The sequence below is a fragment of the Dipodomys spectabilis genome, unplaced genomic scaffold, assembly GCF_019054845.1.
Source record: "Dipodomys spectabilis isolate Male_0828 unplaced genomic scaffold, ASM1905484v1 ptg000138l, whole genome shotgun sequence".
NCBI lineage: Eukaryota > Metazoa > Chordata > Mammalia > Rodentia > Heteromyidae > Dipodomys > Dipodomys spectabilis.
This window is the reverse complement of record NW_024870815.1, coordinates 7,077,836-7,090,131: the sequence shown is the minus strand read 5'-3', so window position 1 is coordinate 7,090,131 and position 12,296 is coordinate 7,077,836. Positions and strand designations below refer to the sequence as shown.

The following is a 12,296-nucleotide window of genomic DNA, read 5'->3' as shown; positions in this document are numbered from 1 at the left end:
GCTGCTTTCAATTAGGTTCACATTTAGAAACTATAGAAGGTAGTTATCTTGTCATGTTTATACGTCTATATTAGTAGGTGAGAAGCCATTTATAGACAAACTACTCATTGTATTCTGAGAAAGGCTAGAAAGACAGATCTTCCTTTTTCAGAGAGAATGTGTGGCTATATTTAGAAGATTCTTGTTCTATAAACAAGAATAGCATAGTTTTCCTGGTGGGTAGGTCCAAAGCACAAAAATATGTGAATGAGCCCCTTCCTGTCCCTTTGGCTGTGAGTCAGAAGTCAGAAAATGGAAGAATGGACTATCTGGACACTTTCCTGATTTCCAGGTATTTGAATGAACCCATAATGCACAGCCCTTGCGCAACAAATAAAGAACTACCACGGAAAACCCTAGTCTAATTTAGACTGGGCCAAGGTCACTTACCCACATACAGAGGCCCATTGATATTCAGCTGTCTCATCATGCCCGGTGACTTCCCCGTTCTGGCTCCATAGTCATCCACTGTGATCTTCCCTGATTGGCCATCTCTGTAATGAATTTAAAAAAATGATTATTTTTGGAGCTGAGTGAGACCAAGGGCAACTGTCGGGTAGATACGGATAGAAGCTGGCTTCTCTAACACAGAGAAGGTAACATGCGGCTCATCATGGTGCTTTTTGTTCCCATAATGTCTTGGGCATCTGCTCAAATGCTCTTCTCATAATGTTGTGACTTTCCACTCAAATGCTTCTTCAAACCACCAGTACAAAGCCTAGCGGAGGACTCTATTTGATTCCTTTTTGGGCACTTCTAAGGATGGATGGACAGCTGTGCTACTTTCTTTAATTGCCTTCCTTCACTTTCAAATAAACTTACTCTGTTTAAACATTTTCCTGCCTTATAATTCGTGTGTATATTCACGTGTGTGTGTGTGTGTGTGTGTGTGTGTGTGTGTGCGCGCGCACATCCACTGGTCCTGGGGTTTTGAATTCAGAGTGTGGGCAAGGCCTCTGAGCTATTGAGCTCAGTCTAGAGCTCTACCACTAGAGCCACAGCTCCACTTCTAGATTTTTTTTTTTTTTGGTGGTTAGAGTTTCGTGGATTTTCCTGCCTGGGCTGGCTTTGAACTGCAATCCTCAAGATCTCAAGCTCTTGAGTAACTAGAAGGCTCATCGAGCCTCGCTGTCTTTTCTTTAGTGGACTGAGAAATCACATCCGTTCCTCTACACAGCCGCAAAGCTGATACAACACCTCAATATATATAAGTACCAACTATGTGTCAGGTTCTGCCCTAACAATGGGATTATTTAAACCAAAACTTAAAGAGTAGCTTCTATAGTCCTGGTGGATAGAGGTCTGACAAAGGCCTTACACGAGAGCAACCTTCTAACACTGAGACTTAGAAAGCTTTCCCCTGCTCTGTCCTCTCCTATGACACCACATGCTGATGTGACAGGTGACAACCCCAGCAGCTTAGCTTGCCAGTTCTGATTGTTCATTATTCTAAATGTTACATTATCGCCCCCCTGACTCAATTCCACCAATTTTGATCATCTTCTCTTACCTTGTATTTCTGAAGACATGTCTTCTAATCAATGATACCTTAGATGAGGTACCACTTCCTCACACTTGACCTACTATAATTCTTATCATGTTGATTACTTATGGTTTGTGGCCTCCCAATGAATGCAAGACCATCAGGTAAGGATGTCAGTTATTCTCAAGGATGTAATTCATGTGACTTGAGTAATGTCTGGAGTTTCAACACCTTTATCTGAAGTGAGAATAACTATGGCCATCTTCCAACACTATTGTGGAGATCAGAGATCAGATATTATACCTGCAAAGCACAGAGCGTGGCACCTGATACATATCTTGCTCTATAAAGACTGTCAAAGAAATATATTGCTATTGTTATCAACATCACCAGACCTATTTTATCCACCACAATTATAAAATTATAACACCTCAATTGTTGTGAATATTAATGAGGATAAAGCACAGTGGGAAAAGTATCTGGCATGACATGTTTGTAAATGAGAAAATTTCCCTATTCTACTAGGAGTAATGCTCTCAAGATTAGGACTACCTGGAGCAAGATAATATACAAAGCGGGCCACCCTTGGATATCTCCCCTTCATTTGGCTCTCCTACCTCTGATCTTGGAGCGTGCCACAGAGAATTATACTGCACTCTTCTTACACTTGTTGAGCTATGATTTTGGCCCAGTTCCCTGTTATATCTGTTGTACCCATTGCTTTTAGGTCTAACTATTCACGGCTTACAATATCTGCTTGAATCCTCTCGCCTGTCCAGTCCTGGGCTCAGCTCCATGTTGCCCTCACTGTAACCTAAGATCCACTAGGAATGTGATCAACAGGAAGAGCTATGTCCGTGGAGCCTTCTCTTTGGACTAAGCTTAATGCTCTGACTTCAGAAGTTCTGACATTCCGTACAACCCTGTCCTCCCCATACACCTGAAATCTTCATTAGGTGAGACCTGTGTCATGAAATGGAACAGAAAGGTTGATCTAGGCTCTGCCTACACAGTATATTGGGAAAGACATTGAACACCTCTTTCCTCGGTCTAGATATCTCTTGGATATCTTCATAAGTGTAACCAAACCACAATGTTTTAAAGTGTTAAAAAATCTACTCATAGCATGTGAGTGTTCGAGTCCCCATCTCTACCCAAGGAAACTGAGGGCAGGGTGTTTGGTTTGGATGATCTGAGGGCAGGGACTATACGGATGGAGTGTGGGAAGCCAAGTGGTTTGCAGTATTTTGGGATGATTTGGACTCTGTGCTTTTTTACTTGTATTCTGAAATAAATTTGAGCTCCAAATCTGTAAATATTTCATTATGGAAACATATTTCTTCTTTTGAAACAAACTATAAAGCCGGGTACCGGTGGCTCAAGCCTGTAATCCTAGCTACTCAGGAGGCTGAGATCTGAGGATCATAGTTCAAAGCCAGCCTGGGCAGGAATGTCCATGAGACTCTTATCTCCAATTAACCACTAGAAAACCATAACCCCTGCTTTCACTGTATTTGATGTCGGTATAATTTGTGGAGGGAAAGGGAAAAAACCAAATCGTTTAAATAGGGATACAGGTGGACCCATTGCCACAATGAGATGTACAAGTCGTTATGTCGAAAACTAACCTTACAACTTTGGTGGGGGGAGGGGAAGAGGATTGGGTGGGGGAACGGGGGGGGGGCGGTGGGGGGATGGAAAGGGATGGAAAGGGATGGAAGGGGAAACAAAGGAGGAGGCTACAATGCTTGATAAGAAATGTACTCATTATCTTGACCATGTAATTGTAACCCCTCTGTACAGTATTTTCACAATTAAATATAAAAACAGACGTGGAGCTGTGGCTCAAGCAGTAGAGCACTCACCTTGAGCTAAAGAGTGCAGGGACAGGCCCAAGCCCAGAGTTCAAGCCCCACGACTGATTAAAAAAATAATAATAAATAAACAAGCTAGAGTTGAGGCTTCATCAAAGTCCCATTTGGGGGTTTTCAAGGCCACAGGTAACAGAAAGGTGCAAGTGTGCTTTTTCTCCTTCATATCTCCTCTAAGATATTCAATACAGGCACAGTGGCCAAGCGCAGCACCAAGCAGGCCTGTGTCCACCCATAGCCCTATGGGAGCGGGCCCCCTATGTCCCAGGCCTCACCCTAACTTCACCCACAGAAGGGATTGTTGTAATCTTTAGGGAAATTTAAGTAGAATCTCTATCTAATTGAGTTTCCAACGTGTACTATAGCAAGTTTAGACTTGCTATTTGGTTTCTGAAAATATATTGTCAGGAATAAGAACACAGATGGTTAAATTCTAAAGAAGAGCAAAGGAATGTTCTGCCCAAGGTTAATCAGAACCAAGATAGTAATTAGTGCTGGGTGGGGAGCTATGTTAACTGAGGAGAGGTAAACTTTACATGGCTTGTAGGGTTCAGGTAATGTTTGGAAAAAAGCCAGGAAGAAGGAAGGAAAAGAAAGGAGGGAGCGAGTGAAGGAAGGGAGGAAAAAGGGAAAGAGAAAAAGAGAAAGAGTCGGAAAAAGAAAGAAAAAGAAGGAAGGAAAGAGAGAAAGAAGAAAGAAAGTAAAGAAAGAAGGAAGGAAGAAAAAGTTGTAGGGTACTCTTCAGAGTCCTCATGTCCTGAAACCCCATCAGTGGATTTTGAGGCCCTTCTCCAACACAGTCATCAAAAACATTTTTCTCCAGCTAGGTGCCCATGGCCCATGTACATAATCCTAGCTACTCAGGAAGCTAAGATCTAGATTGTGGTTCAAAGCCAGCCCAGGAAGAAAAGTCAGTGAGGATCCATCTCCAATTAATCAGCAAAATGCAAGGAATAGAGGTATGGCTGAAGACAAGCAAGAACAAGAGGCTTTGAGTTCAAGTCCTGGTACTAGGGAAAAAAAAGAGACACACACACAAAATAACAATACAACATATTTTTCCCCGGGAGCTTATCCACGGCTCAGGGCAGATGTGAGGATTTGGTTTCTAGCTGTCAGTGTCCGTGAGGTCACAGGTGGGACTTAGCAGCAAATGGGCTGAATACCCTGGGTCAGGAATATGAGGAGGCAAGGGAATCTGGGAATAGGACAGGGGAATGGAAAGGGACTTAGACACCACATGCCGCTCTCCTCACGGGCTCCTCTGCATCCTGAGGTGCTCAGTGCTTACCTGACCGCTTTGACTCGGTGCCACCGGCCATCATTGAAGGAGCCATTCACCATGATGGATGCCACACCACTGCCCAGGTTGTAGCTAAAGACGTTAGAAAAGAACAAGACCGAAATCATAATAAGCACTGAGGTGCAGGCAGATAGCAAAGGTTCTTGTAAACATAGAATGAAGTGTCCTTGATTGCACTGAAACACAAAAGGTGGTCAGTTTCCATGTTAGCACATGAATGATGGCTTTTAAATTTTCAATGTTCAATTTTCAGTCTTCACCATGGACAGTTCAGAAGGGTTAAGTACTTTTCATTGTTGTACAACCAACCTCCAGAACTCATTCCACCTTGCTAAGTAAAACACACTGTATGCATTAAACAGTAACTACCCTTTAGCACACCCCCTCCTAGCCCCTGACAACCAGCCTTCCATTCTCTGTGTCTATGGCTTTAACTACTACTGATTCCCAAGCATGAAATATTTGTCTTTTTTTTGTGACTGGCTTATGTTCAGTTCATACATGGAAGCATCAGCTCTGTAAAGTCAGGAACAAGAGAAGGTTTTTTTTTTTTTTTATCATTTCTAAAGTCATACTGTGTTGAAGAGTGTCCCCCCACAAAATTCATGTTCACTCAGAACCTAAAAATACAACCTTGTTTGGAAACAGGGTCTGATGTAATTAGCTAAGATGAGGTCAGTCATCACGGTTCAGGACTGCCAAATTCAACATGGCTGATATCCATATAAGAAGAGATTAGAACACAGAGCTGGAAACACATGGGGAGAGGCTATGTGACCATGATGGCAGAGAGGGGAATGATGAATACAAGCTAAGTGACCCCCAAGGACTGTGAAGATACCCAGTAACCCCTAACTGAGTAACAGTGGCCAGTCATGGAACAGAATCTCCCTCTCAGGCCCTGGAAAAGAAGCATTGCTGGCCACATGCTGTAGTTTGAATGTTTTGCCTCTTCTACTGTTTTAAGTCCTTCCATTTGTGGTAATTTGTTACATCAGTGGTTATTGGAAGATAAGAGTCTTATGGATTTGTCTGTCCAGGCTGGCTTTGAACCTTGATTTTCGCATTTCAGTCTCCTAAGATGTAGCATTTAGTATAGCTAGGATTGTAGATGTAAGCCACCAGTGTCTGATTAACTTTTTTTTTTTTTGGTCCATCATGGGGCTGGAACTCAGGGCCAGGGTGCTGTCCCAGAGCATTTTTGCTCAAGGCTAGTGCTGTACCACTTTGAGTCACATATCTACTTCTGCTTTTCTGGAGGTAGAGATAAGAGTCTCACGGACTTTCCTGCCCAGGCTGGCTTTGAACCCTGATGCTCAGATCTCAGCCTCCTGAGTAGCTGGGATTACAAGTATGGGCCACCCATGCCCAGCTAACTTATTTTTTTAAATCATTGCAGAATAGGCTGAACCAAGAAGACATTAAAAGGATTTGCCTAAAACCACAAAGCTAATATGTAGAGCTTGAACTTTCTGTATTACCTGTAATAAAACAATTTTACTCTGATATCAGATCTACCTAGTACTTTCCAATTTTCCATTTCAGTTCCCAGATGCCATGAAACCCTAAAGGTATCAGAAGACATAAACATGTTATTTACCAGAGAGAAATACCCTTCTTAATCCAGTATTCATTCAATTATTCTAATTTAATTCAATCCAGAAAATATTTAGTGAGTGACTACTCACGCCTGGGCACTGGGCCAATTGCCCAGACTTTTCCTGGATAATTAATAAGGCACAAGGAATCATTTTCTGACCAAAGTGTGTTCCACTGGGACCAATGTGCTCATCTAGTGAGGGGAGGGGCCTCTCCTTCACCTCCTTGTCCAAGAAATAAGAATGCTTATGAGGAAAGCCAGATTGTTCTGGAGTGCTCACATGCCTCAGTTTTGAGAACAGAACAAAAATAAAAAGCCCTTGGCTTTTCCCAGAGAAAGGCTGATGGTTGTTCCTTTCATTCAGAGGCTCAAAGAAATCATATAGCCATCAACATTGAACTAACAATAGAATTTGTGACAACTTGACAAACTCTGGGACCAACTTGCCACTGTGACCCTGAAAACTCTGCTGTTTCCTCGAGCATTTTCCCACAAGTGTCTGCTGGGGCAGAGCAGCTGCGAGGTGGAATGTTTCACATTTCATTGTGTGGTAGCCAAGTACTTACTGAAGAAATGAATGAATAGGAGCTTGCTGGCAGAAACAGCCGAGCAACTATCATGGGTAACAGAGCATAGACATTTGGGTTTCATGAACCTGTCTGGCTCCTCAGTCTCATCAATTGGCTGTGACACGGGAAATTTGCTTTACATCCCTGAGTGTAAATTTCCCCATCTGTCAGATACCAGCCAGAACCCTGCAGGATCCCGAGCAAAGTTACATAACATAATACAATACAGAATGGGAATAAAATAAAGTCACTACCTCAAATCCATGTGCATTTAGTATAGCGTGTATGCCAGGTTGAATGTGCACATTGAGGACCTAGGAGGAGAAAGCTGCTACCAAGAGTTAATTTAGCAGGCTACTTCTGGGAGAGTGACCACATGTGCAAGTGGCCCTACAGGCTGTCAATATGTAACCAGAGTGCTCAAGAACTCCAAGGTTACCAAATCAAGGTGACCTGGGAGTCACAGGGAGGAGGCTGGACAGGATCAGGCTTGTCTCCCAGTGACTAGAAACCTATGCAGAGGTACGTGATCCCATGTGGATCAACCATGGGCCTCCTTCTATCCTGCAGCCTGAGAGCTCTCCTGTTTCACACAAAGGGCAGAACAGGTTTGAGGGAGTCAACATGGAATCTGTTAGGCTAGAATTCAGCCATCATTGGGGCTGGGGACAGCTCAGATGGCATCTCCATAGCCTGACTTTTCAACCCCCACCTTATGACTTTAGACTCTCCAAATAACGACCTCCTCCTCCAGTCTCTTCCACTCACTGCTCCCTCTTCTAGACAAGTAAATGGAAGAAAGAGTGGTTACCAGTGCTGGAAGAGGTATAAGGAAACCACTTTGGGAATGATGGCAGTGCCCACATATTTTAGATCTATTTGTTGCTGTTGTTGTTGGTCATGGGGCTTGAACTAGGGGCCTGGGCACTGTCCTTGAATGTTTTCACTCAAAGCTAGGGCTCTATCACTTTGAGCCATAGCTCAAAGTGATAGAGATGAGTCACATAGACTTTCCTACCTGGGTTGGCCTCAAACCACGGTCCTCAGATCTCAGCCTCCTGAGCAGATAGGATTACAGGCTTGAGCTACTAGCACCCAGAATATTTTAAATTTTTTTCAAGGTGTCCATTGAGTAAATGTGCCATGTATAATAGTTATGGCTTCACGAACATTTTTTTAATGAATGAACACGTGTCTTGTTTCTCTACCAATATGCTGTGTCTCTGAGCACAATGAATGGGCTGTCCTGAGCCACTCAGCTTGGAACACACCAAAGGTTGTCACACAACACCAAGATGGGCCACTAGGAAGTGCCACGTCATGTCCCACGTGGTGACACTTTTAGTTGTGTCCCTTATGCTGTAGTCCAGGGCATTATATTAATGTCAAATCTCTTCCCTTTCTCTGTTGTCTAAAAATGTTAGTCAAAAAGAATGTCAATTGATGTTCCTAAATCCACCCAGTGTGTATTATGTTCCACATATAATATAGAACAAAACAAAGCAAAGCAGAAGATGAAGCAGAAAGCCACATTCATTTTAGCTGAGCCCTTATCTTTTTTTTTTTTTTTTCTGTTTAGCCTTGTACCAAAGCGATGAATAATTGTTTGGTGTTCTGCTCTCTGCTGTGCTTTAGAAAGAGGACTTTGGGCTCTAAATTAGCATCAGGACTAGCATTTACTTAGGGAAGACAGTCTAGGAAGCGAGACTGTGCTTTGTTATGTTAGAAGTTCCCTGGCTTGCTTTGGACCTGCCTCCACTAGTAGAGCCTGCCTGATCCCCCCTTGATCTCCGCCTGGGAGAGCACGTACCCAGCCCTCAAGGCATAGGGAAAAGTAGCACTGATGAGAACTAACCTTTTCAAAGTAGTTGAATCACACTAACTTCCTTTCTTATGTTCTCTCTCTCAATCAGGGAATTCTAGAATCCAGAAAACACTGAGATGAATTAAGTTTTATTCTCATTACTGCTAACAGTAACCTGAAGCCTTTTATATGAGTCCTTCATTTACTTCTTACAATCAACCTTTCCTTTTACAGATGAAGAAACAGAAGCTCAGAGAGGTTAGGTAACATGCATGAGATCGAACAGCCATGAGGATCAGGCTTGAGTAAGCCCCAAACCACTGTGTCTCAAGGTGTGGTGCTTGGAATCATTTGGGATGTTTTTGTCCCAGTGAGATCTTGGTGCTAACCCATTCCTACCCCCATCATAACCCTGGAGTGAGGGTGGACAGGCCAAACGATGTACCTTTGAAACAACTTCCCTGGTGACTCACTGTATATTGGTATTTGCAAGCCAGCAGCCTCTACCATACTTTTTTTCTTGTCTCTGGGCTGGCCCATCACTGCTATGGAAAGATGGCAAGGGGCTCAGGCACCAGCACAAATCTGCCTGGGCCTGGACTTAGCTGGCTGTCTTAAGCAGAACACAAACAATGCTCTGAGATTTGCAGGGGCGGGGGAACAAAAATCATAAAACTGATTAGAGGAAGGTATATTTGGAGAAGGAATACAAAGATATAACTCCCTTGAACAAATGAAGTACTGTTTATCAAAAAAATACAGTGGAAACATAGCAGAAAGTGGAAACATGAAATATGTTTTAGGAAGGGTGAGGACGTGAATGGAGGGAGAAAGGGTGAGCAAATGCAGTCCTTACATTCAATGTATAGTACGTAAAAAATGAACTATGAGCAGTGGTATTCACTAGACACCATGTTGAAAATTAACTATACAACTGGTGGGTAGGAGCAGGAGAGAGCTAGGGAAGGGGTGACGTTGTCCAAAAAGAAATGTGCTCATTGCCTAACTTATGTAACCGCAACCACTCTGTATATCACCTATTTAAAAATAAGTTCTTTATTGTGAAAATACTGTGCAGAGGGGTTACAGTTACATGATTAAGGTAATGAGTCTATTTCTTATCAAGCATTGTTGCCTCCTCCTTTTTCTCCTACCATCCCTTCCCTCCCACCTCCTCAACTATACTCCCCCCTGTATATCACCTTTATAATAACAATAAAAAAAATAAAAAAGTAAAAAGTAAACTACGCAACCTGAGGGGAGGAGGGGGTGACATTGTCTAAGAAGCATTATATTTATAACCTGACTTACAAAATTGTAACCTCTTTGTACAACCATTTAATAACAACAATAAAAACAATAATAATGTGGGGGCAAAAGCATAAGGACAATTTTCAGAGACTCAAGAAAGACATAGTAATCTAAGAAATGTGTCTAGGATGGAGCAGAACTATTAAAAGAGAAGGAAAGGGTTAAAAAATGGCGGGCAGAAGGGGCTCCTCTTTGGTGCTGGAGTAGGCTGAGGAAGCAGAGCTGGGGGGCGGGGCTGGGGCGGGGGCGGGGCGGGGCTGGGCAGGGCTGGGGCGGGGCTGGGGAGGGGCGGGGGCGGGGCGGGGCTGGGGAGGGGGCGGAGCTGGGGGCTGGGGCGGGGCAGGGCTGGAGGGAGGGGCGGGATGGGGGCGGGGCTGGGGCTGGGGCGGGGGCGGGGCTGGGAGGGGCGGGGACGGGGAGGGGGCGGAGCTGGGGGCTGGGGCGGGGCGGGGCTGGGGAGAGGGCGGGGCTGGGGCGGGGCTGGGGCGGGGCTGGAGGGAGGGGCGGGGCGGGGCTGGGCAGGGCTGGGAGCGGGGCAGGGCTGGGGCGGGGCTGGGGAGGGGCGGGGCTGGGGAGGGACGGGGCTGGGGAGGGGGCGGAGCTGGGGGCTGGGGCGGGGCGGGAGGGAGGGGCGGGGCGGGGCTGGGCAGGGCTGGGGGCGGGGCGGGGCTGGGGCGGGGCTGGGGAGGGGCGGGGACGGGGCGGGGCTGGGGAGGGGGCGGAGCTGGGGGCTGGGGGGGACGGGGCTGGAGGGAGGGGCGGGATGGGGCGGGGCTGGGGCAGGGCTGGGGCGGGGCGGGGGCAGGGCTGGAGGGAGGGGGCGGGGCGGGGCGGGGGCGGGGCTGGGGGGATGGTTTCTTGTCAGGCCTAAGAATTAGTTTTGGCGCTCAGTTGAGGGGGGAAGTTGGGTCATCCCACCCGTGGCTCAGCTGCTGTTTCAGTTCCCTTTTCTGGGCACAATCAAGTACTTGAGGCCTTGATGAGGTTAACCACAGGAAAACCACAGGAAAATGGCTTTGAGGCAGCAGCCGGACCCAAGTTGGAAAAGCTCTACTTCTTCTGACCTCGGGAGGGGTTGGGGACAGAGGTCAGGGAGAGGACAGAGGCGGGGAGATGTTACCCCTCTCCTGCTGGTCTCCAGTCTTCAGCTACACAGCACTCCCAAAGTCCCCGCAATCACAAGACTTAATCACGTAGCAAGCCGTGCTATTTCGGGGCAGGTGCAGTGTTGGCCCAGTGCCATTTCCTTTCAAAATGCCTTTTCTCCAAATTGAAGATTCATGCTCCTCTTTCCTAGCTATAAATGATCCTAACATTTCACTGGCAAAAAAGCCCCAGAATTAATTCATTATGTCCCTAGCTCAGTTCTCTCTCTCCTATTTCTATGCCAATTCGAAGTCATGTCTTTTCACTTAGTGCACACTTGGGGGTCATCAAGGGAATAAAAAGCCTGAGACATGGCTGCTCCAGGAGACAGGTGGTCCAGAGACAGAGCAAGGCCCTCAAGGCCTTTGCACACCCTTGGATCATCTGAGGAAATGCCCACAGCACACCTCCCTCGCTGACCAAGAGTGAGGCCTGCTAATTTACATTTCTAAGGCCTTGGAGTGTGGTACAGAGCTACAGCTTGAAAACCCTGGGTCTCCACGAGCCATTTCCAACCTCAGATGAGGCTGTGCGGCAGTCTCTGGGGAGAGAAGTGTTTCTGTCACACAAGACAGTTTCTGCCTCTTGGAGACTTGGCTCCCACCCATTCTGGTAGAGAGTAAAAGTGGAGAGAAGAAATTGCCCAGGTAATAATTTAACTGCTTTGCAGCACCTGTTTGTCAAACTTGAGAGCAATCTAAACTCATTTACAAAAGGTAAGAACTTCTAGATCGCCTTTGTAGGGGATTACCCAAGAAGTATTAGGACATCTGATCTTTCATGTATGACTTTGTGCTTTTATCTTCTTGACTGAAAAGTGACCTTGGGCTGGGAAGTTGGCTCAGTGGTAGAGTGCTTGCCTAGCATGCACGAGGCCCTGGGTTCGATTCCTCAGCACCACATAAGCAGAAAAAAAAGCTGGAAGTGGCGCTGTGGCTCAAGTGATAGAGCGCTAGCCTTAAAGCTGAAGAGCTGAGGGATAGCACCCAGGCCCAGAGTTTAAGCCCCACAACTGGACCCCCCCCCCAAAAAAAAGTGACCTTCCCAAGGTCCTGCAGTCTGAGGAATGGAATTTAAAGCAAAATGGAATTTCAAGCAGGGTCTTGTGGCTTAGACCTTCAGGTCATCATGAGTTGACATCACTTCCATGTTTGGCTTTCATGGTTGTTG

At 45.7% G+C, this 12,296-nt stretch overlaps 1 protein-coding gene across 1 annotated transcript in view; it reads right to left on the bottom strand.

The window, feature by feature from the left end:
- The window catches only part of Egflam (EGF like, fibronectin type III and laminin G domains), a 170,652-nt gene that overhangs the window by 1,061 nt on the left and 157,295 nt on the right, over positions 1-12,296 (bottom strand). The window contains exons 20-21 of the mRNA XM_042690631.1: positions 4,685-4,768; positions 430-533 (exon numbers count right to left, since the gene is read on the bottom strand). Of these exons, the coding sequence (XP_042546565.1) occupies positions 430-533; positions 4,685-4,768 (188 nt within the window). The remainder of the gene's footprint in view (positions 1-429; positions 534-4,684; positions 4,769-12,296) is intronic.